General features: G+C 50.1%; 3 protein-coding genes across 3 annotated transcripts; 2 read left to right on the plus strand and 1 right to left on the minus strand.

The window, feature by feature from the left end:
• The first annotated feature begins 779 nt into the window (after nt 1–779).
• LRRC47 (leucine rich repeat containing 47) lies at nt 780–6862 on the plus strand. Its single transcript, XM_050909423.1, has 7 exons — nt 780–1412; nt 1496–1942; nt 2708–2824; nt 3998–4113; nt 5006–5108; nt 5536–5625; nt 6587–6862. The coding sequence occupies exons 1-7, from the start codon at nt 780–782 to the stop codon at nt 6824–6826; spliced, it is 1746 nt and encodes a 581-aa protein (XP_050765380.1). The 3' UTR covers nt 6827–6862.
• A 1368-nt stretch (nt 6863–8230) lies between these two features.
• Nucleotides 8231–10950, minus strand: CCDC27 (coiled-coil domain containing 27). The gene is made up of 6 exons (XM_050909502.1): nt 10735–10950; nt 10070–10200; nt 9848–9925; nt 9356–9568; nt 8624–8728; nt 8231–8498 (listed from the first exon to the last, which is right to left on the minus strand). Exons 1-6 carry the CDS (start codon nt 10907–10909, stop codon nt 8361–8363), a joined length of 840 nt encoding a protein of 279 aa, XP_050765459.1. The 5' UTR covers nt 10910–10950; the 3' UTR covers nt 8231–8360.
• A 176-nt stretch (nt 10951–11126) lies between these two features.
• LOC127024905 (myo-inositol 2-dehydrogenase-like) lies at nt 11127–20657 on the plus strand. Its single transcript, XM_050909644.1, has 9 exons — nt 11127–11371; nt 11535–12083; nt 13100–13170; nt 13664–13772; nt 15717–15847; nt 16141–16248; nt 17245–17363; nt 18113–18269; nt 19086–20657. The coding sequence occupies exons 1-9, from the start codon at nt 11127–11129 to the stop codon at nt 19232–19234; spliced, it is 1638 nt and encodes a 545-aa protein (XP_050765601.1). The 3' UTR covers nt 19235–20657.
• The last annotated feature ends 1192 nt before the right edge of the window (nt 20658–21849 follow it).

The following is a 21849-nucleotide window of genomic DNA, read 5'->3' on the forward strand; positions in this document are numbered from 1 at the left end:
TATACGATCTCTTTCTCCATACTGTACCTGAATGCCAACCAAGTTGTTTTCATCCATCTGAACTGCAGAGACGACTCAGGAGCAGCCAGCGTCCCTCCGTGCAGGAATGCGTCTAATCTCAAGCGACCGCGTGCAGTTCCGCTACCCCAAGAGAGTGATTTATATAGGTGATGCGGTTCCTAAGTACTGGATAAGCAGATAAGGTATTTAAATCCCAGAGATTTTATCGCTATCATTTCAAGAGAAAAAGTCGCTTATGTTAAACGCGCAAGTTCTTTTTATTGCACTTATTTAATAAATTTGCTTAGCAAGTTCGGACGGTACCTCTGCATTTTCAATCGGTGCCGGGTGGGGTGAAAGCGTGGCTGCAGAAGCAATGCCGCGGCAGCACCTCAGTGTCTCCGTCTGGCACCGCGACAGCCCACGCGGTGCTCGGCAGCGATGCCATCCCGCCGTTGTGCCTTTAGGCTATCGCTCCCCGCATCAGCGGGCGGAGCACGTCCCGGCCGGGTCCCCCTGTGTTCCGAGGGAGAGGTGGGATGGTGGTGGCCAGTCTTCCGCGGTCTTGGCCGGTGCGGCGAGTAAGGTGCCAGCCTTTCTGGTACCAGGAGGGTGCGGGCTAGCCGTCGTCGGGGCTTCGCGGTGTTGCGATGCGCGGGTGTTCTGGCTGCGCCGGGCGAGCCCTCCCCGGGCGGAGCGGCGGCGGGGCGGGCCTTCCCGAGGAGGAGGAGGAGGAGGAAGAGGAAGAGGGCGGCGCGGCTCCGGCGCAGCGCGGCGCCATGGCGGCGGCCTGGCCGGAGCTGGAGGCGGCGGCGCGGGAGCGGCGGCGGGAGCTGGCGTTGGGCGGCGCGGCGGTGGCGGAGCGGGTGGCGGCGGGCGGCGGGCGGTTGCCGGCGGCGCTGCTGGCCCTGCCGCTGCTGCAGTCGCTGGAGCTGAGCGGGTGCGCGGCGCTACGGGAGCTGGGCCCGGGGCTGGCCGCCGCCCTGCCCGCTCTCCACACGCTGGTGCTGAGCGGCAACGCGCTGGGCCCCGCCGGGCTGGGCGCGGGGCTGGACGGGCCGCTGCCGGCCCTCCGCCTCCTCGACCTCTCCGGTAACGGCCTGGAGGCGCTGCCCGCCGCGCTGGGCGGGACGGCGGGCGCGGAGCCGGCGGGAGCCCCGGCCTTCCCGCAGCTGCGTAGCCTCAACCTGAGCGGGAACCGGCTGAGGGAGCTGGGCCCGGGGCTGGCCCGCGCCGCGCCGCAGCTCCAGGCGCTGCTGCTCTCCGGCAACCGCCTGCGGGCGCTGCCCGGCGGGCTGCTGCCCCCCGCCGCCGTCCCCGGCGGGCCCTTCCCGCTCCTCAGCCGCCTGGAGGCGGCCGACAACGAGGTGGAGGAGCTGGGCGCCGACATCGCCGCCCTGCCGGCCCTCAAGGTAGGAGAGGCCCCGCGGGCCCCCCCCACGCCGCCGGCCCGGGTCCCCGCCGCCGCCGGCCACCCCGTCTCTCTCTCTTCCAGAGCCTGGACGTGGCCAACAACCGGCTGAGGGAGCTGCCCGCCGCGCTGGCCGACTGCCCCCGGCTGAAGGAGGCCAACTTCAGGGGCAACCAGCTGAAGGACAAGCGGCTGGAGAAGATGGTCAACGGCTGCCAGACGAAGGCCATCCTGGAGTACCTGCGGGCCGGGGGCCGCGGGAAGGGGAAGGCCGAGAGCGCCAGAGAGGAGGCCAGGAAGAAGAAGAGGGAGAAGCAGCAGAAGAAGGATGGCGGGGACGGGGAGCAGGACGAGCTGGAGGAGGCGAGCAAGCTGCTGGTGAAGGTTCTGCACGTCTCCGAAAACCCGGCGCCCTTGGTGGTCAAAGCGAGCCCGGGCGTCAAAGATGTTCGACCCTTCATTGTGTGCTGCGTGCTGAAGGGAGTGAACTTAAAGCCGGGAAATGCTCTGAAGAGGTTCCTGTCCGCACAGGTAACTGCCGTGCTCTCGTGTTACTCGTTTGCAATGGGAGTGTTGCTAGCAGCGTTGGAAATAGACTGTTCTAGCCTCCTTCCAGCAGATAAGTTTCTGAAACTTAGGGTGAGCTCTTCACCTAGCAGGTGGCGAGGGTACGGCGGGATGGCAGTGCAGCGTGGCCTTGGCCAGCGGCGTGCCGCCTAGTCAGTCTGTAAGAAGCAAAACCGGTTTCGTGAAGAACCTAATAGGAGCTCAGATATTACCGTGAGAGGGTGACGAATGTGCACACATTTGCGTTGCCTCTGTGACAGCAGCTTGTTAGTGCTGTGGAACCTGCTGAGAACTAATAATAAACCCGCGTCCACGTTAGAAGTGCCCTGGTTTGGCTCCAGGTTCCCTAATCTGTGCTAAAATTGTCTTGCACGCCTAACCTTCCCACCGAGGTACTGTAACCACAGACTTTGACCTGGCATACTGCTCGCCTGTCCATTAGATGGCAGGTGTCAGCTTCTTTCAGATTACGAGACTGGCATGTTTGTGATTGTTTTCTGATTTAAAACTGTTTATCTCCAAGTTGAGAAATGTGTCATGTGCTATGCCTCACTGTCTTTATGGTTGGGTTGTAATTCAGATAAAATCGTTTCACAGGCGAAGAGGAGGGCTCCATTTAATGCACAAGGGTTACTCAACTAGTTGATAATGTCACAAACATTAAACCCTGGGAGGAATAAATCACGTTGATGGTTTTGATGTATTTTGATGGCATTCTTTGTGTTTTAGACTAAACTGCACGAAGACATCTGTGAAAAGCGGACAGCAGCGACAATTGCCACCCACGACTTGCAGTTGATCAAAGGTCCCCTGATATATGACGTTCAGCCTCCTGATGAACTGAAGGTAGGGCCAGTGGCATCGGTGGGCCTTTCCACTTTTTTCCCTTTACGTTTTCTGGAACTGTATAGAATGGAAAGAATTCTCTTCTTACCCCATAGATCCTGGAAAGCTAACTCCAGGAACTGCAATTTAGAAGCTGTACTAATTTTCTTGCTATTCTGCTGTAACAAAGCCTGCTTCAACAAGCCTCACAGAGCTACCTAGTATTACTCTAGGGCTAGTTAAGAGTGCATCTGTCCGAGGACTTAAAGTAATTGGGGAAAGCAGACACAGACTTTTTTTTTTTACCCCTCTAAAAACATTCTGATCTTGCTTAATGTGTGCCTTTGCTTAGGGTGACTGAGGTATTGGTGTTCCACTGTGTTAGGATGTGCCTGGAGCGTCACGCAGCAAAGCAGGCGCTCATTCGTATGAGCGCACCTCAAATGGCAGCAGCCTTCAAGGTAACCTGATGAAAGTCAGTTCAGGTTCTGCTGATTTACCCAGTCTGGGGTTATCTATGGTGCTGCTTTCAAGGAAGGGAAGAAAAAAAAAAAAGCTTGCAGTACATCTGTGTGACAGGCTCTTAGACTGTGCTTGTAACTTCAATCCAGAATATGAAAATTCTGTTTCAAATTCGTCATCCTTATTTATTTAGGCCTCAGTGCATCCGTTAATATCCTGCCTCCAGAACCCATCTCGCTGAAGGACTGAACAGTCAGGATACTCTCTTCGGGGCTGACCCAAAGTTTTTGTTGTATTCCGCCCTCTAGACACCTTGTGTTTGTAACTGTTCTGTGCACGTGGCCTGATCCTCAGGAATGAATTCTTCGTTTTCCTGATGGCTTACAGAGCCTTTCGTACATGGCTTCTGTTACGAGACAGCAGGTTTTCACGTTATTCAGTAAGTAATGACAGGGAAGGAACTGGCTGAGAAAACTGTCCACGCCTGGTTTAGTACTACCGAATGAGCCTGTTTTTCAAGTGGGTGTTGTAGCTCATGCAAAGGTTTAAGCTCAGCATGGTAATAGTAGTCCCTGTTAAATAGAAAGTGTATTTCCATACTTAAAAAGGCGTTAGGAATGACGGCATACAGAAGTATGGTTTTAATTATTGACTTGCTTACAGGAGAGTTTTAATAACCCCAGTGTTTGAGTCACTCTGAAATTCAAATGTTTGTTTTCTTGTATGGTGTAGATAATGCCCCTGGGTCGAAAGGAGATCAAGGCGAAGGATCTTCTCCGTCAGCTGAAGTTAGAAGCTGAGGAGCAGAGGAAACAGAAGAAGCGTCAGAATGTTTCTGGATTGCACAAGTCAGTATACTGATCTTTTGTGGTTTTCTTCATGTGAATTCTGGTAATTCATACTCGTATGGAAAAACAGCACTGAAGAAAATGTGCTCGAATGTATTATGAAGCATGTTCTGTAAGGGTGATGGGGCTAACAAACCCAGCACGAGCTTCTGGGAGTTGAGATGAAAAACACTGAGCTGAATTTATACATAAAGAGTAACCTGGAGTGAAATCAGGATGATGAATGCCTTCCGTTATTTCTAGCTGCATCAGGAGTAAATTCTTGTCATACGAATTATTCGTAGAGGTGACATATATATTTAGAATAGCAAATAGAAGGGAAACAAGGAGGAGTGAAGTGTATGTCACACACATTCAATAAACTAAGCAAATCGGAGGTGCGGTAAATCTGCATGTAGTAACAGATGAACTATAAAGCCAAGTGTGGCACTGCCCTGTTGTGTTTACTGCTCGTGCAGAGATCACCGCCCATATCCATCGCTCCTACAGCTCGGGGAAAGTTGCCAAGTACGTGATGGGAGAACTGTATATCGCCACAGTAAGTAAGAGGGAAAATTAATTAAGCTGTCTGGAAGAATCAGACAGCAGACTCTGATATTCCTGTTTGAGCACTGGGATCTCTGAAAGCACTAGCAGCACGCCTGTCTGCTTTGACAGCGTGGATATGAAAATGTGAGTTACTTTATGGTTCTAGCCCGTCCCTTCCTGCAGCTGGTGGCTTTCCTCGGCTGTATCGCCATGATACAGTTTTGCTGAATTTTAGTGCTCCGACTTCTGTTTTGGCTATGTGGTAGATCAGGAACACGCTAATTCGGTTTTGTCACTATTTTCTGCCACTGTGTCCAGCTGCTTATCAGTTGCTCACTTTTTGCTTCTTTGCTTTTCTTGGCAGGTATCTCCAGTTACTGGATGGCAAAGATAACTACCCATGTCTTGTGGATGCCGAAGGCAGCGTGATTTCTTTCCCACCAATAACCAATAGTGAGAAAACAAAGGTACTCTCTGTTAGTGGAAATACATTAATCAGAATTAAACAGTGTTTCTTTCTACTGAGAGATATTTAACTCCAACTTCAGAGAAACGCGCAGTTCTGCGAAACTTGTGATTGTGTTCCAAATATAAATCTTCAAAGCTTGAAACTGCTACGCTGTCAGATTGAGATGGATCTCGGAGTTATATTTTTACCTTTGTAAATCTGTCAAGCTCTGGCAGGCTGTTCCAAAGGCACCAGTCTGCCTTTGCAGAGATGGCTTTATTGAAGGGCAAGAATATGGTTTTTGACTTGTAAAGAAAGGCAGTACTTTGCCTCCGGTGGAATTGAATGAAAGCCTTTCATTCAGTTTGTGTATTGAAATGTTGCCAAGTGACTGTGGATGAGTATGCTCTGATTCCTTACTTGCTCTACCGGTGAAATTCTTACAGATTAGAAAAGACACCCGTGATCTATTTCTGGAAGTGACAAGCGATACCAGTTTACAGATATGCAAAGATGTCATGGACACACTAATTCTGGTAAGTAGTTCAGGAAAATAATCCTGTCTGCTCTTGGTGCGCTTCTTAACAAAACGTTTAATCGCTCACATGTACGGAGAAGAATATAGAAGTTGATTTTTATTTTAGTAGTAGCATTATTATTCCTTCTCCTTCACTTACTCGTCCGTTCTTGCTGTATCGCAAAAGGTTTTTATATTCTTGTATCCTGACTAACTGGCAGACCTCGAAACTCACCAGGGTAAATAATGTTGTGTTACCACAATTGGAAATGTATGGCTTGACTTTGAACACCTTCCCCTTTTTAGTGATCTTGTGGCTTCGATTGCTGCCAATAAATCCTTTTAGGGAGCTTTCTTACCTCAGCCTGCCTGACAATTAGCTTGCTCGGTCCTATCGTTATTACAGAGTTATCTTTCAGGTGCTGTATTAGCAGCAGGACAGTCTCATTAAATGCTGTTCAATGTCCTTGCTTTTAATTAAAGCTTTCTTACTGAAAAGGATAAAACTTGGTATGTGGCAAGTACAGGATAGTATGCCGTTAAATATTTTGCAAGATAAATGTATTGTCTCTTGTCCAGTTAACGTAGCCTTTAGAACACATCGGTGAAGGCTGAATCATTTGTGTAGTTGACACAAGGCAGTAACAGAGACAATTTCACATGCACCAAAAGCACACTCGTCGGTGGTGATCCTACAGCAGGCTCTCGTTGCTTAGAATCCAGTGCTTTCACAAAGCCTGAGTTCAGTGTTAAACGTAAAAAATTAAACTATTCAGAGGAGCAGAACCTCCTGGAGAGCACAGCAGCGATAACATCAAAAGCCCTTTTGGTTTCCTGAAAGATCCTAACCCACTGAAGAACGCTTCAATGCAGATACTCCTCCAGAGGCTGGCAAGATCCACACCTTGGAAGCAGCTTGGAGTTGCTGTGAGGCCTTAGCCGCAGAACTAATCTTCTTTTCTGTATTTTGCTTTTGACAGAAAATTGCAGAACTGAACAGATTTACCTTGGAAAATAAGGAAGACTCGGGCTCGGATAACGAATCTGATGCTCTTTGTGGACCAGTGAATTTGAACCCCAGCCAAAACGTACAGCCGATGAATTTTCTGTTGGTGGTGGAGCAGGTTCGAGTGGTGGACACAGATGGAAACTTGAAAGTACTTTATCCTTCAAAAACTGACCTAACCACAGTTTCCTCTCTTCTGACTGTAATACGTTAGCAGCTATCAAAGCTAAGAAAATGATTCCGTTTTCTCCCCCGCCCCCCCCCCCCCCCCCCCCCCCCCCCCCCCCCCGCCCCCGTATTCAACAACGCAACTTGTACGCAGGGAGGTGGTTTGGTTTTTTTAAAGAAAAGATGCAGTGCATCCTGCCTGGGTATGTAAAAACTGTAAAGTTCGATCAAGCTACGGCAAGGAGTATTGCGTTCTTTCAGCCTTAAGAGAAAGTCATCAGCATTCTGACTAGGTAGAGACAACAGCACCTTCGAACTTAAAGGCAGAGAAGGTATTGGAAGTCAGAACGCATTAACTTGTAGAGAAAATCATTATGACATCTTAGCGTTTATAAAATGAGCGCAGCCATGTTTTTCTGCACGATCGCTATTTCTTCCTGGGATGTTTCAGCTGGATTATTATTTTGGCAGCTAAACTGAGAAATCCAGTAGGTGACAGCACTGAAACGGAGTCACGTGCTATATACCGATACTGAAGGCAGAATGCAAAACGACTTCGCTAACATCTCATTCTGCATAATTTTATATCTGGCGTAATTGTGAAAGTTTAATTGCTGTCAGACCTTGAGGAATGAGTTTTAAAGCGATGGTTTCTGTGTTCAGACATTAACACAGCTTCCATTTTTAAGTGAAGTCAGTTGAATTGACTGCAGGGGTTTGTGGCCCCCAGCGCGTTTTAGAGCCGCCATCCCTCCCTGTGGAAATACCAGTTGTAGTGACCTTGTCGTGTACCCGTTGAGTTACTGTTGATCGAGCACTGAATTTATTCTTGCTCATGAAGTTTAGTTCCGTTCAGAGGGCTAATGCTGCCTTCCGTCGACACTACTAAAGCCCCCCGTCTCCCCAGAATACAAGCGCTCTTGCCCAGAGTGACCCTCCTGGAGCTTTCTGTCACACTCCCACATGAAGAGCGTTGGGGACACCTTCCAAAATACAGGTAGTTTGAGGGGTTCTAATTTTTGCAGTCTGTGGGTAACTTTTACATCCGGGCTACTACCTGTATGAACGCAAACCTCTCCATAAGCTAGGGTGACCTACAGATTGACTTTTCTCTGTTAAAAATGATATAGCGCTCTAACTGAACGTCTAGATACTGTGTCAAATACGTCCACATGCTGGGACTTGCATATTGAATGGAAAAATAAAGCGGTTCTTGCAGTCATACGTCACTGTCGCTTGTTTTGGCACTGGTGAATTTTCCAGTCGTGTAACTATACAAACTTGCCAAAGCAGGTGTTGTATACTGCAAAAATGGTAACCGAATGCTCTCTAGCTACTTGTAGCCAAGCGGTTTAGTAGTGCTTCAAGCTTCCCTGTGATCTACGGACCAATGATTTACAGTGAATTGTGCTCCCAGTCAGTTGAAACAATTGAATTGGATATTCCCGCAGAACCTGATTTCAGTAAAATGAGTTTAATGTGTTAGTAAGTCACCATCCCAGAACCACCGAACCGGAGCCTGAAGTTGGTGACGTATTCCGACTCGGCCGTTAGGACTGCTTTTCAGGCGTTAAAAGATGCTACCTTGCAGGGCTCTTTCTCCTTCCCTTGGCACTGGTAGGCGATGAAGCAGACGTGTCGATGCTGTAGAGCGATGGGACCTTGACGCCTTTCTGTTTCAGCATCTGGTGGAACTCCATCCGTTCGTTAATTATTTTCTGAAAAGTAGGGATGCGTACAGAGGTGGGAAAGCATTAGGTGGAGAGCAGTACTGCAAAGCGTTCTCTTATCTCATCAGTCCCTTTGCCTGCTGCTAGAAGCAGAGTTCGAAAGAGCCACGTACCTGCATTGCCTCCAGCACCTCCTCATCCGTGACCTCTGCCTGGGGAGGCTTGCTGCCTGCCGTACTGAACGTAGCCTGAATTATTTTGCTTCGATATCTTTCAAACTTTTGATAAAAGAGGAAAGTAGGCGTGTTTAGTCTTTATATACAATTCTTTGGCATTTGCATGGATTTACAGAGACTACACTGTCAGACTTGGACAAAGTACTAGTGAATGATGAAATGGAAGGTCTGTTTATGTGAAATTACGGGCAGTTTAACTGGGCTTCACTGCAGGTACTGTGATAATGATGCGTTTCTGGGTGGACTGAGTCCCTTACCCAGGTGTTGGGCTCTGTGCTTGCTACCAGGCATGTACGCCTGCAGGAAATGGCTTTAAGGCGATACCTGCTACTTTGAGCCTGGAAGGATATTAGAAATCTAGTGATGTCACTGTTCTGAACTTGAGTTTCTCAAGGGCTTCTGGTATTTGAGGTCTGCTTGCTTTGTAAGTGACATGAGAGCTGCGTGCTAAAAAGACGGGAAGCAAATGGACTGAGTTTCCTGCTCCTCTGGCCCCGTGGCCACAAAGGGAAGCCGGGCCCCGAGAGCAAAGGACTGCAGCGCCCTGGTGCATTTCCCACTGTGCTTCTGCCCAAGAATGTCTCTAAGCTTTCAGATTCTCCGCTTGAAGTGGTTGAAGCATCTCCCGAGAGGGAGGTAGGAGTCTGAAGTGAAGGAGGCTACGCTTACCCTGCTGCTGATGCATTCGAGTGCCACTCTAGTTTGCAGCTCCCTGTGCTGCAGCGTCTCTGCTTGGCTCTGGATCGTCTCTTGGGCCCGTTGCTGCTTGTGGATGTGGTATCGGCTGGTCAGAACCTCTGCCTGTAGCTGGCTGACTGTCCCCTGTAACTCACTGATCAGCTTGTTCTGCTCGGCCAGTTTGGATTCTTGTTCGGTAACAACCTAAGGAGATACATAAATCAAGCCGTTACTGTGAGGAAGAAAGAGAGCAGGCTTGGCCACATCTTCCCGGTATCTGGTCCAAACGCTTCTTGTATTTCCCGGGCAGAGTCTACAGACGAACAACCTTGCCAGTACTGGTAACCGTTACTACTTGGCGTTTTCTCTAAAACTACTGGATTGAGTAGGGTTTTTTATGTGGCAAACTCCCCCAAGCCTAAAGCAAGCACAACTACGCAGCTAATACAAGAATTTTCTATAGCGGCTTTGCACCGAATTTACCTGTCGAAGACTGCAGTTCTCCTTCTCCATCGTTACCATCATGTCTTCGTCTTTCTGTTCTTCTCTCAGACTGCAAAACTTAAGAGAAGATATTTTACACTTCAGTTTTGCAGTTCACAGGTGCACCTCCTGCCTATGAGGAAGGGAACTGTTGCGTAAAGCCCGAATTCCCCGCTGCCAGCTCTCCTAACGACGATGGCCACCGTGCTCTCGGGGCGGTACCTTGGTAGACATGGCTCGTAGCTGATTTTCTCGCTCTCTGAGCTTCTTTTGGAGCATTTCCTTTTCAGATTTGGTTCTCCGAAGCTGGGATTCTTGGATCTCCAGTTGTCTTTGCAAGGAAGAGATGGCACCTGTAAGGTTGGAGTACTACCGTAAGCAAACCGAATCCCTGCCAAAAGCTTCATGGCTCCTTTTTTCAGGTAAGCATAAGCAGAGCGGCTGCTGTAAGCGCCTGAGTATAGACCGTGGGTGAAGTTAATGCTCTGGCCACAGTGACACTGGTTGATAATGTGTTTGTAGTACTTTGCTGTGGTGTATATGTAAACTAACTTTGTCGTGTGAGGTAGGAGCTGCTCTGAGGACTAGTAGAGTTGGTAACACAAGCACAGTTTTGCTAGAGTGCTGAAATGCTACTGGATGCCCCAGAATACTGCCAGGACAGGGGTATTCTCATGCATGTCACTTCTAAGGGGAGAGGGAAGGTGGTTTTGGAACAAGTGGCATTTCAGCCTCGCTCCGTAAGCAACAATCGAAAGCGGGAGGTTTTGCGCTCGCGCGAACCTAACCTGGAACTTTTTCTAGGTAAAAGGAGCAGAATCGCAAGAAGAGGAAGGCGGTAGCTGGGATAAATAGCAGCGTGTCTGCTGGACGCCTTCCCCAGGTACCTGTGGCCACCTTGTAGTCATCCTTTGCTTTCTGCAGTTCCTCACGGAGCTCTCGGTCGCCTTGCTGGACCTCGGTGAGCTTTGCCACCCGCGCCTGCTCCTGCGCGACCCGCCGAGCCTCCGCGTCGCCGACGGCTTCGTCGGGGGCCGCTTCGCCCGAGCTCCTGCCTTCCATCTCCGCGCTGCAGCGAGGGCCGAGCCGTCCACCTCTCCGCGCACAGAGCCGTGCGCGTACGCCGCCGGGGCGGCGAGGAGGGACGGGGCACCGGGGGCTCGCCCGAGGGCAGGGCCGCGCAGCCTCCGCGCCGCGCCCGGCTGCCGGGCAACGGCGGCGGCGGGGCCGCGCCTTCCGCTTCCGGGGCGGCAGGGCCGGGCCGGGCCGGGCCGCCGCCATGGGGCGGAAGAAGAAGACTCTCCACGACTACGCGGCCGAGTTCTCGGAGCTGGCGGTGAAGCGGCACCTCCTGGAGCGCGGTGCCGCTGGGGAGGCGGCGGTGGTGGAGACGCTGTACTGCACCTCCTGCCAGCTGCCCATGCGGGTCCGCCGCGACCGCATCCTCGAGCACCTCTCCTCCGGCCGCCACTACCGCAACCGCCGCCTCCTCCGCCAGCACGGCCTGCGCGCCCCGCTGCTCCTGTGAGTGCCTGCACCCGGGCCCGCCCCGCTTCCCCCTGCTCGGGCCCAGGCCGCTGGGGAAGCGGAGCGGTTGTGGGGAGCGGGTTGAAGGCGCGGGGCCTCCGCCCCTCGCTCGGCGAGGGAGAGCAGAGCCTCGCCCCGAACCCTCCTCTGTCTCGCCCAGCTCTGCAGGTCCGGACGTCGGCACCGGCCTGCCCCTGCAGCTCGACGCGCCCTCCCTGCTCTCCCAGCCGTCCTTCGTCCTCGCCGCCGGCGCCGGCTACGGCATGGTCCCCTCTCCGCCTTCCTACCACAAGCCGCTGGTTGCCCACCACCCCGTCGCCGCCGCCAGCTCCCCCGCCAGCGCGGCCGCCCCCAGGGAAGACCCGACGCCCTCCACCTCCGCCAGCCGCCCCTCGGCGCTTGCCGCCTTCCACATGAGGATCGCGCCTGCCCCTTCGAAGCAGGCCGCCCAAAGAGGGGCTGCACCCGAGGCCTCCGACGGCCCGGCGCCCGCCTTACGGCACGGCAGCGGCGTCGGCCTCGCCCTCTTCGGCGTAGGGCTCGTTAATAAAGCCTTGTTTCAAAGCCTGATGGAGGAAAACGGCTGCTGCTTGCTTTACGTTGTGGAGGATCAGCTGGAGGAGGTGGAGCATGCCTTCGGCGCCGAGTTCCTGGCCGGCACCAGGGTGCTGCGGCAGCAGGACGCCGACGTCGCGCTCAGCGATCAGCGGTACTGTCCTCCGCTAACTCCCGTGCGTGCTGCTTCCCTGCCGCGAGGCTCGGGGCGAGTGTCTCCGTGCGAGGCTTGCTTCCCCTCTCTGGAAAAGGCCTCTGTGCCATAGCAGACCCAGACCGGGCTTCTCTGGCCCCAGATAGGGGAACGGAGCGAGACTGAGGGGCCGTTACGGGCTAACCCTTACGTAGTGTGTCGTCCACCCATAGATGCTTCAGAAGTCCCCGAGAAGCTTGGCTTGAGTCACGTGCCCAGAATCGATGGAAACTCGGAGGAGTTTAGCTGCAGGCAGCTTTGTTAAGGAATATAAAACCCCCTTCTTTTCCTCCATTCCCATAGAGCGATTAAATGACACACTTTCCTGCTGCCTACCAGTTTTTGTGCCTCGGAGCAGCTGGCTGACTTGGGTGGCTCTTTTGAAACTGTTTGAGATAAGCGAGGATTGCTGTACATAGGAAAGATTATGGCGTTTTGCTTTACAGTTGAACGGAACAAGTAGTATCTAGTGATGTGGTTACAGTCAGTTCTCAAGTTGGTATTTTAAATATCATTGCAAAAGTGAAAGGCAGAGCTTTTAAGAAGGATGGATTTGATACTAGAAACTAAAGAATGGTAATAAGCTAAGGTGTACCCATCACTTGTTCAGCAGCTCTACCACATAGACACTTTCGATTTCACTGTATGTGTTAACGAGCAGGATTTAACTCGTTTTCAAAGGACGCCTTTAAAAGACTTTCTCCTTTAAGGTGCAGGAAAAGCAACGCAATTCCGTTGTGCTGCTTGTAATTTTAACCTATATATGTCATCCCGTATTTCATCCTTGCAAGCAGGTACCACGTTCCTTTTCTAACATAACTTGCTCTTCCAGAGCATTGGGGTTTTATGTCTTTTTTTAACTCTTCCTCAAAGTTTAAGGCGACTGTTATAAAAATAACTGAAAGGAGCTTTTGAGCGTTGTTCATTCTAGTAAAAAACCTTGTCTTCACTGAAGATCTTTCTTTTGACTTCTGCAGAGTCTCTGGAGCCATTATTTGTTCACCACCTGAAGAAGCCGCTGAGATTGTAATAGACGCTTTACGAGCGGGTAAGAGGGACAGCTGCAAATTCAGCTTTTATCTGTAGTCAGTAGCTCACGTCGAGGCAGACCTGGTGTGCTTGCTAAAGGCTTTAAATGCAAATGCTTTCTCATTTTGGCAGTGTCCCTTGACTTGTGCAGACTGTCTGATTGCATAATTCAAGGGAAATTGGTCCAGTGGTGACGATGTTGATGGCTTAACACCAATGGAGTCTGTACTGTGCTGGTCCCAGTACGGCCGTGCAGGGTGTCTAGTCGTAGAAATACCGCTAGGACTGAAAGGAAAGGTGTCTATCAAAACAGTCCCACATCTCGGCATCCATAACCGGCTAGTTACGGGCCAAAAGGGAGTTAGTGGCAACAACAAATAAAAAGCCATGCTTCGGTTTCATCAGACCTACTTTCTAGAATGTAATGACACGTATATGTTATCGCAAGATAAAAAAGTTTTGCGCAGACCGTGTCTTGCCTTCACTCCTGCGTCCTGTACCGTTTTGCACAGGAAAAGGTGTGTTTTGCGAGAGGCTGCCCAGTTTTGACAGGCAGACGGCGGAAGCTTGCTTCGATGAAGCTGACAGATGTGGAAGACCGTTGGTGTGTGGATTCTACAAGTAAGACCAGCACTTTTCTTCTGATTTCTATGTGATAAGAAGCGCGTGTCCGAAAGTAGGGTTGATTCCTCAGGCTTTCCTGAATTTGTCCTCAAATAAACTTTGTTTCACTGCTGCTTGTTAACGTTGTTCAGCTGGGAGTTAATTGGATTAATTCTGCGTGCTTAATGGAGATAAAATCTAGCTGTCATGAGATTAAAATAAATGTTCACTCGGATGGACATTAGCGGAACTCAAACGATGAAGCTTTCAAGATTTGAAAGCTCCGTGTTTTATTTTTTTTTTAGAATGGCCAAAGGCAGTTGGGGTCCACGTCTCTGCAGTCCTTTCGAGGCTTTGCAGAAGCTGCAGCTAGTTGGAGCTTCAGAGAAGGAAATATTCTGACTGTGCTGTGCCGTTCTCTGAGGCAGTTTCTTGGTCTGTGGTTTTAGGACGTTTTTTGCTCATGTTTTTTTGTGCGCGTGCAAGCACCAGGTCAGGCAGATCTGCGATTTTATTAAGCGTGCAGCTACTGAGATCTGCTTTTCACTGCTTTGTTGTAAAGCGTTTAGTTTGCAACCCTGTGCAGTCTAATAATGCCCTATGACATTAAACTTTGCTCACGTATTAGAAACTTCTGCCCATATGTATTGTACTTTTTCCGGATCTGAGGGTATCTATCCTTTTTTCCAGCTTTGTTGCAGTGAACTAGAAATAACATTGGAAGAAGGCAGTGAATTAGCTGTGTTCTTTAAAATAGCAGAGAAAAAGGCTGCTCTGTGAATATATCTTCATAATATTGAAAACTCTTCCTTTTTTGTAACTTTTTTGTATTTTCACTGGTTTGCTAATTGTGTTCTGTACTTAGATGATGTTGATCCTGTGAAACGTAAGTACGTGTGTGAGCAAATACTAGTGAAGGCTTAGAGTAACTCTTCAACAAAAGAACAAGCGACCTTTTGAAGTTCCTTTTAGAGCACCGTCTCTGGGGACACATTGACCCCAGCCGCTACCTAACTTTCCGCTCAAACTGAATTTCCAAACACTGGGGTCTGCACAGAGCTGTGCTTTACCTCTGACTTCTTTCTAGTGCCTTTGGAAGGGATGGTGCTTGAGGATTATTAACCCTGAGGATTGCAAGCTACGTGGCCGTGAAAATTCCACTTGATGTTAGAATTACTGGCCTATCCGATGGGAAGAGATTTATTAATCTTTATAAAGTGATATTTCCACTTGTGACCTTGCATCTGGACCCTTAAGGTTAAATAATTGAAACAGAAGGAAAGTCGATGAATTTTCATTCGCTTCTGCTCTGTTAAACTTGCGAGAACTGAGGGAGCTCTGCTAAATGCCAAGAATGCCGCTTTAAACTTGACATTTACCGGCATTTAACACCGTACCCTGAGTGGAAGTGGGTTGTTAGTAAACACACGTGATCATTTTGTGCTCCTCTGCTGAGAAGAGTCAATTTCGTTGCAAATAAAACTTAGTTGGAGAAATACATATGTATTTCATATACACTAATATGTAATTACACAAAATATCTGCCCTAACATTTGCCTTTCCCGTTTAAGTGCTATATGTACAGGTCTGATCCCAGCCGTAAGGTTGAACCTCAGCTGAGGTTTTTATATAACTGGATATAAACTCGTAGGTAGGGCTCTAGGAAGAACCGTAGATAATTTGCTGGACATTTAAATGCTTTTAGTCCCCATAGTTTAATTTCTTCATTAAAGTTGTTACTTAAAGTCTTCACAAGTGCAGACATTAGGCTGGTTTGCAAGAAGCAGAATTCACATGTAATAAGTGGCTGAACGTAGAAAGGGGTGCCTAAGCTGAGGTTCATGTTGCACGCTCGCCGCTGTCTGCCGTCGAGGCGGCCTCGTGCACCGCAGCGGTAACGGCGGCCCGGGCGACCTCCTCCTCTTCCAAACGCTGTACCGCGTTCCTCGTTTCTCTTTGAAGGCGCTTTGACCCAGCGCTGCAGTTCTTGTACAAGAAGGTCCGCGACAGCCAGGCGCTGGGCAGGATCCACCGGATATCGACGATGAGCAGCATCTATCCAGCAGCGTCTCTGAGCTTCCTGAAAGCATCAGGTACTGAGCAGCTTTCTTCTGAAAAGTTCCTTCTCAAAGGACTGGAAACGTATCTTGCCCTGTGTTCTGGTGGAAAGTCCCCTGTGTTTGTGGAGCCTTAAGATGCGTGGGTTTTCTTTTGAGGAGCGTTTTCTTTACCAATCTTTATTGTTGTTGCATTTTTCTGTTTGCTTTTAGTACTAGTTTCTTCGGTGTAGGGGGCTTTTTGTATCGATCTCGGTGCAGTTCAGAAATATACGTTGACTGTGGGTTTTAAATGTGGAGACCTTAATGCCCAGTTTTGCTTCTTCCAGGTGGAATTTTTTATAACGCTGCGGTGCACGATATAGATATTATCAGTTTGTTGTTGGGAGAGAGTGCACCAGATACAATATTTTCACTGGGGCATGCATTCTGTGCAGGTAAGACTAAATCTTTTGATAGTTTATCATGTACCTCTGGACTTCAGTACTAAAATTGGGAAGAAAGAGTGTACAAGAGCACGGTGGCCATGACATAATTGTTCCATCGTAGAACAGGTGAAAAAAATAGTCTAGTGAAACGGAAGGCAAGTTTCTCAAGGAGCTGTTGTAGACGGGGTATTTAGGGAGGATTTCTGAATTTTGTCAATTCCCTGCTGATGCGGAGCGGTTGCTGTGGAGGTATCCCTGAACTCTACTCTGTATGGCAACTGAGGGATCTCAAGTTTGCCCTTTGCCGAAAATAACGAGCAAAGCTTTGTGCTTACAAGAACGTCAGTGCAGTCTTTTTCAGTTCCTTGCTTTCTCTGGCACTTTCCTGTTGATCTCAGCACAGTTAAAGATGTGAATTTACTCTGGACTGCGTCAAGCTGACGGGCACGCTCTGGGTTACCAGACTAATTGAAACTAACCATAAAGCTGGAAGCTGCCGTTTTTTAAGTGGAAACGCAAAGTTTTAATTCAGGTGATTGCAGCTGCCGCCAACCTTGACTGGCTGCTGTTAGGAGGTGTGGCACGCAACGGTATAATCCACGGTAAAGCGTTGAAATGCAACAAACAAAATGCCCCAGGGAGGATTTTGTGCCATCTGCCTCGTTCTAGCTACGTGCTGGAAGTTGCCTGCTCTTGGTTGGAATAAGCTGCAAAGGCAGATGTGTTTGGAAGAAGAAGTGGAAGCCTCCTTTAGGGAGAGCCACGGGCTGGGAAGGTGGAGCTGGGGCCCAGGGCCTGCGTGTTTCTGCAGAGCTCGTTGTTCTCCGTCCGAAAGGTAAACCAGCTGGTGTACGTTGCAGGCAGCGCTTTGCTGTTGCCGTTGCTTCCAGTTTGAAGGTATCGTAGCGCCAGCGTCACCTCGTAAAGGAAGAGCAGCGCTTTGTAGTCGTAGTACTTGCTGGTTTGCTGTTCCTGGTGTGAGCCAGCGCCTTTTTTGTCACTCAGATATGGCCTACTTGAAGGATGCAGACACTGTAGCGGTCAGCATGAAATTTCGTAGCGGAGCAATTGTTACTTTGGACATCAGTCAGCACTGCACTAAAAGCTGTGATCAGAGACTAGAGGTGCGTTCTTACTTTTAAGTCAAGTCTGTCGCGACACCACAGGCCAGCGCAACTTCTACCCTGTCTGTGTTCGCATGGGGCAATACGTGTTGTGCCCCGTGCGTATGCCTGCAAGCACGTTCCACAAAACACCTCCGTACCTCGGCAGCAGCGGATCGCTTGTGGTCGTTTAAGCTACAATCCGCTTTCTCTTTCGTTACCCGAATTTTCCCTCTGTTTATGTGTGTTCCGTTGGGGCTATAACCTGCATGCAATCGTACTAGAGCAGGAATTGGTGTCGGCTCTCCTGAGGCTGAAATGTTGTCGCACAGTTCACTTCTTGTCTTTCCAGGGTGTTTTTAGGTGTATAGCAAGCCAAGAGTTAAGGATGTTAAAGGGGAAGACAAGCGTAAACTCAGAGGCAAATTGTCTGTAAATTCCTAAAGTCATGAATTATAACAGATGCGTGGGCTGGATTTGGGGAGAAATATCTGTTAAATACTTCAAAAAGGAGCTTTGCTCAGGTGGGGAAAAAAACAAGTGGAGGTACCACAGAAGCGGAAGCCACTGTACTGCAACACGTGCCTGGTATTTTCTGTCGTGTCTGATCCATACGAGGGGGTATGTCAGTTGTAACTCCTGATTTTAGAAGCTACTTTCTTTCTTGGTTGTACAAACCAGGGCTTCTATAGACTAGCCAGGTGTTGAAGATCGAAAGCGCGATACCTTAAAAACGTTGTTCTCTTTCCCGTTTGCTGCCTTCCCTGCAGGTTCACGGTTCTCAAGGAACGTTACGGGTAGATAATCAGAATCCCCTGGGGATTACGGAGCATGGGACTTCGGTATCCATATATTCACAGACCCAAGCTGATCGCTACAGAGACGCACACAGGGAGCTCTTCCGACACTTTCTGAGAACCCTGAAAGGTAGGACGAAGCTTACGTTAATGGCTAGTGTTGCTTTGGATTTGCTTTCAGCGAAAACTTCCCTTGGAAGCTGTTCCAACAGCAAGCGCAATTTGGTGTTTGTGTCTGAAACCCCAAAAAGAAATCGGTAGGTGTGAAAACCAGGAATGAGATTCGTCGTGGTTAGGTTTAAGCCGGTGTTGCGCAGGTGATGACGGAGCTCCCTGTGAGCAAACGCGGGGTTTCACGGGCCGCTCTGCCGCCCTGACGAGCACCGGTGTTCTCAGCAGATGCGTCTTGAGCACGACAGTGCACGCCGCTTGGTAGAAACACGCACGGAGTGGTCAGCCTCCGACGGAGCCGATAGTTCGATGAAAGTGCAAACAACTAACCTGGTTTCAGTAAATGGAAAGGAATGACTGGGCTGCCTTGGGGGGTGCGCTGCTTTTCTCACTTTCAAGTCAGTGAGGCGGGTGAGGGACGGAGTGTTGATCTGAAACTGTGTTCCGAGAAGAAATGAAAATTGGGAGGGAAAATCGCGTTGGACCTTACTGTCATTTGTGAAGACAGCAGCCGCTTATAACAGCAAGGAGACCCTCATCTAGAGTCCTGGCTGCCCAGAAGGAATAAAAATATTCCTGTTCTGCTGGCTGCTTGACAAAAATACAGGATTTTAGTCACCGGAGGGGAAGGAGAGGGGGCTGAAACTTTCTTTTTAAAATCTGAGGCCCCAGCTCCGGGAGCTGAAGAGGGATGCCGTGGCGGGCGGCGACGTGCCGAAAGGCAGAGCGGGTGATAAGATGGGTTTCATCTAGTGCTTCGTTCCTGTCCCTGCAGGCAAGGAACCCCCCATGATAACCAAAGAGCAGTTTCTCTGGACAATTCAGGTCGCTGCAGCCGCTGAACAGTCCTGGAGAAACGGATCCGCTGTTGACTTGCGCAACGAAGCGATAGATTCGTCTGTAATCAAGACCGAGATAATGTGATACACGCTGCTGTCTTCTGGGGTGAAGGATAACCGTTACGCCGTGCTACAGTGAGGCCTCTCCACCTAGCGATGCCTCCACTGTAACCTTAAAATAAGACTTGCGGTTTTGACGTTTCCGCCGGGAACGCCTGGAAGACGGAGGCGCTTTTGAACCAGGAGTGCTCGGCCCTGAGGCTGCGGCTGTTTCTTAGCGCCTCAGCCAGAGCCCTCGAGAAATTCTGGGCGGTTTCATCCAGGCGGCTTTTCCTCCCGGCCGCGGAGCTCTGTTTTCCTGGGAGAAGACCGATGCTCCTCGGGCCGCGGTGCGGTGGTGTAGACCACCACCAGCCGTGATGGGAACGGTGCAGGTGGGTGGCTTTCCTGGCAACTTTGCAAGCGAGATGACGTAATGCTCCAAAAAAATACGGGCGCATCCGTCTGGCCCGTGCTCGTTTCCCTTCAGTCTATGCAGGAATGGGACTTCTGTGCTGAACTCGCCTCCGGGCCTCCTATTTATTGTTTTGTTTGTTGTTTTTACCGGGTTTTCTAAATCTTTTTGAAAAGAAATTACCATCTAATTTTCTTGGGGGGTGGGGAGAAGAAATGCAAAAGCAGGGAGGGAGACCTCCGACCGTCCTGACGTTAGAGAGACGAGAGGCTTCGTAGCAAGGCCATAAATTAAGGCTGTTGCGTAGAGGAGCAGCGCACTCGGGCATGTCAGGAACAAACACTGCGTTATTAAAGGGGTTTTTTTCAGAACGCAATCTGTGAATTTGTTCAGGGGCCGCGTACAGCGTCTGTTACCGAGGCACGCGGCTGCCGGGTGGGCTCTTGGGCACCCGGGCTGCGCGTTGTCTGCGTTACCCGCTGCAGCAGCAGGGCAGCTGCCTGGAGGCTCTTGTTTTCCTTGCTTAAACGCAAATGTCGTATGCTCACATTTTAGTAGCAAAACTGAACTAAGAATCGCGTTCTTGGAGCGTAGGAAGGGCATCTGATTGCGTATTTTAAAGGTCTGGGTTTTTTACGGTCCAGCAGATTTGGAATATACACCACAGAAAAAGATAGTGCCTTCAACAACGGGCAAGTCTGCTTTTAAACCGGGTTCTTTGTACCTTTTCATTCGTGTCTTGGGCTTATTGCAGATGTATGGATTTGACTGTTCTCGTCTCTTTCTCCCACGCCAGTTTTCAAGATCTTTTGAAAGCTTTTTTTATTGTCTTAAAATAACGTTCTTGCCTTGAGTGTTAGTTCACAAACGGCACTTCTTGCAAGATTCCTTAGCTGAATCAATTTCCAATTCCTATGTATGGAATATATATTACTAAAACTAGAAATAGTGGTGGCATTTATAACTAAAGACAATTCTCTCGTGGAAATCGTTTTTAACGGTGTAATTTTTCAAACTCGGAAAAGCTATGTCTTAATGATAAAGATTGCTATCGATTTCATTCTCTATTTCCTAGTCATTTATTGGGGGGGGGGGGGGGGAAGTTTTACCTATAAAGAAGTAGGCATTCGCCTCTCTGTAATCACTAGAGCAATTTATTAATAGGAAGCGGGTTTCTTTTTGTTGTGGGGGGTTTTCGAGGCCGGCTCTGGGCCGGGCTGGCTTCTGCGGGCCGTACCCTTCCTTCAGGGGAGCGGTGGGAACGGAGAGCAGCACTGAGAGCTTTCGGGGTGGGCTGAGGCTGCTCGCATACGGGGAGCAAACCGCGCTCGCGCGCTCCCCGGGAACAGCAGCCCTGGGTGCGGAGGAACGCTCTCCGCTCCCTCGGGCCGCTTGTCCTCGTGGCTGTGAGGAGCAAAGGGCCTGCTGACGGCACTCGTGCTTTGGCAGCTGCCGCCGCTCCTGCGCAGAACTGCGTCTCTGCGTGGCTTCGTGGTTGCTCCATGAAGCAAAGCGCCTTCAGGCCCTTCGAGGCCTCACGCGTTAAGGCTTACGCTGGTAGAGGAGGACACTTGCCGTACGATAGAAGCGAGACTTTAGTTGCCAGATGTTGTAATTCCCACATGTGCTTTTATTGTGTTACCAAAAAAAAAAAAAAAGAAACCACAGCTATAAAAATAACACATTTTCCAAAGATAACATTACAAAAAAGACCATTCATACCGTGGTTGGAGTGTATCGGTTAATACTGCCGGAAGAAGCCTTACTTAACATTGAAAACACGACTGATTGTTTTAAAACCTTTAAAGCATGGAAGTGCTTTAATTAGCCGTTATCTTAGGACATAGGTTCACATTTCGGCAACGCCGAGGGACTCGGGTTCCCAATCGGTGTGGCGTAGGGGGCCGTAGCGGCCGCGAGGATGGTGCGCTCGCCCCGGGCGGCGGAGCAGAGCCGAGCCCATCGCCGGAGGGCGGGAGGGAGAGGAGGCCACCTCCCGCGCGCCGAAGGCTCGGGGCTGCCGTTGGGCGCCAGGACGAAGGCGGCGGAGGGAGGCCCTGGGCCCCGGGGCTGCTGGTGACGGCGCCTACGGAGTTCACGCTCGTTCTCCCACGTGTCGCTAGGAGGGGAGGGAGGGAGGGAACGCATCTGCTTGCGTCCTTGCTTTCTGCTGAGCTTTTCTTCCAGCCCGAACCAACAGCCAAATTACGCCTGGAAAAAAAAATGACCAGAAATCACCTTGCTCC

The sequence above is a fragment of the Gymnogyps californianus genome, chromosome 21, assembly GCF_018139145.2.
Source record: "Gymnogyps californianus isolate 813 chromosome 21, ASM1813914v2, whole genome shotgun sequence".
Lineage (NCBI taxonomy): Eukaryota > Metazoa > Chordata > Aves > Accipitriformes > Cathartidae > Gymnogyps > Gymnogyps californianus.

What these genes read in the sequence shown, in the direction of transcription:
- LRRC47 (XM_050909423.1), top strand. Translation starts at nt 780, where the DNA reads ATGGCGGCGGCCTGGCCGGAGCTGGAGGCGGCGGCGCGGGAGCGGCGG. An exon ending in AATGTTTCTGGATTGCACAA is followed by an intron (nt 4,114 to 5,005) that starts GTCAGTATACTG and finishes TTTTCTTGGCAG; the next exon opens with GTATCTCCAGTTACTGGATG. An exon ending in CCAATAGTGAGAAAACAAAG is followed by an intron (nt 5,109 to 5,535) that starts GTACTCTCTGTT and finishes AAATTCTTACAG; the next exon opens with ATTAGAAAAGACACCCGTGA.
- LOC127024905 (XM_050909644.1), top strand. Translation starts at nt 11,127, where the DNA reads ATGGGGCGGAAGAAGAAGACTCTCCACGACTACGCGGCCGAGTTCTCG. An exon ending in TTGGTGTGTGGATTCTACAA is followed by an intron (nt 13,773 to 15,716) that starts GTAAGACCAGCA and finishes TTCTCTTTGAAG; the next exon opens with GCGCTTTGACCCAGCGCTGC. An exon ending in GGGGCATGCATTCTGTGCAG is followed by an intron (nt 16,249 to 17,244) that starts GTAAGACTAAAT and finishes TTTGTCACTCAG; the next exon opens with ATATGGCCTACTTGAAGGAT.
- CCDC27 (XM_050909502.1), bottom strand. Translation starts at nt 10,909, where the DNA reads ATGGAAGGCAGGAGCTCGGGCGAAGCGGCCCCCGACGAAGCCGTCGGC. An exon ending in TACGAGCCATGTCTACCAAG is followed by an intron (nt 9,926 to 10,069) that starts GTACCGCCCCGA and finishes TCTTCTCTTAAG; the next exon opens with TTTTGCAGTCTGAGAGAAGA. An exon ending in AGGTGCTGGAGGCAATGCAG is followed by an intron (nt 8,499 to 8,623) that starts GTACGTGGCTCT and finishes CCTACTTTTCAG; the next exon opens with AAAATAATTAACGAACGGAT.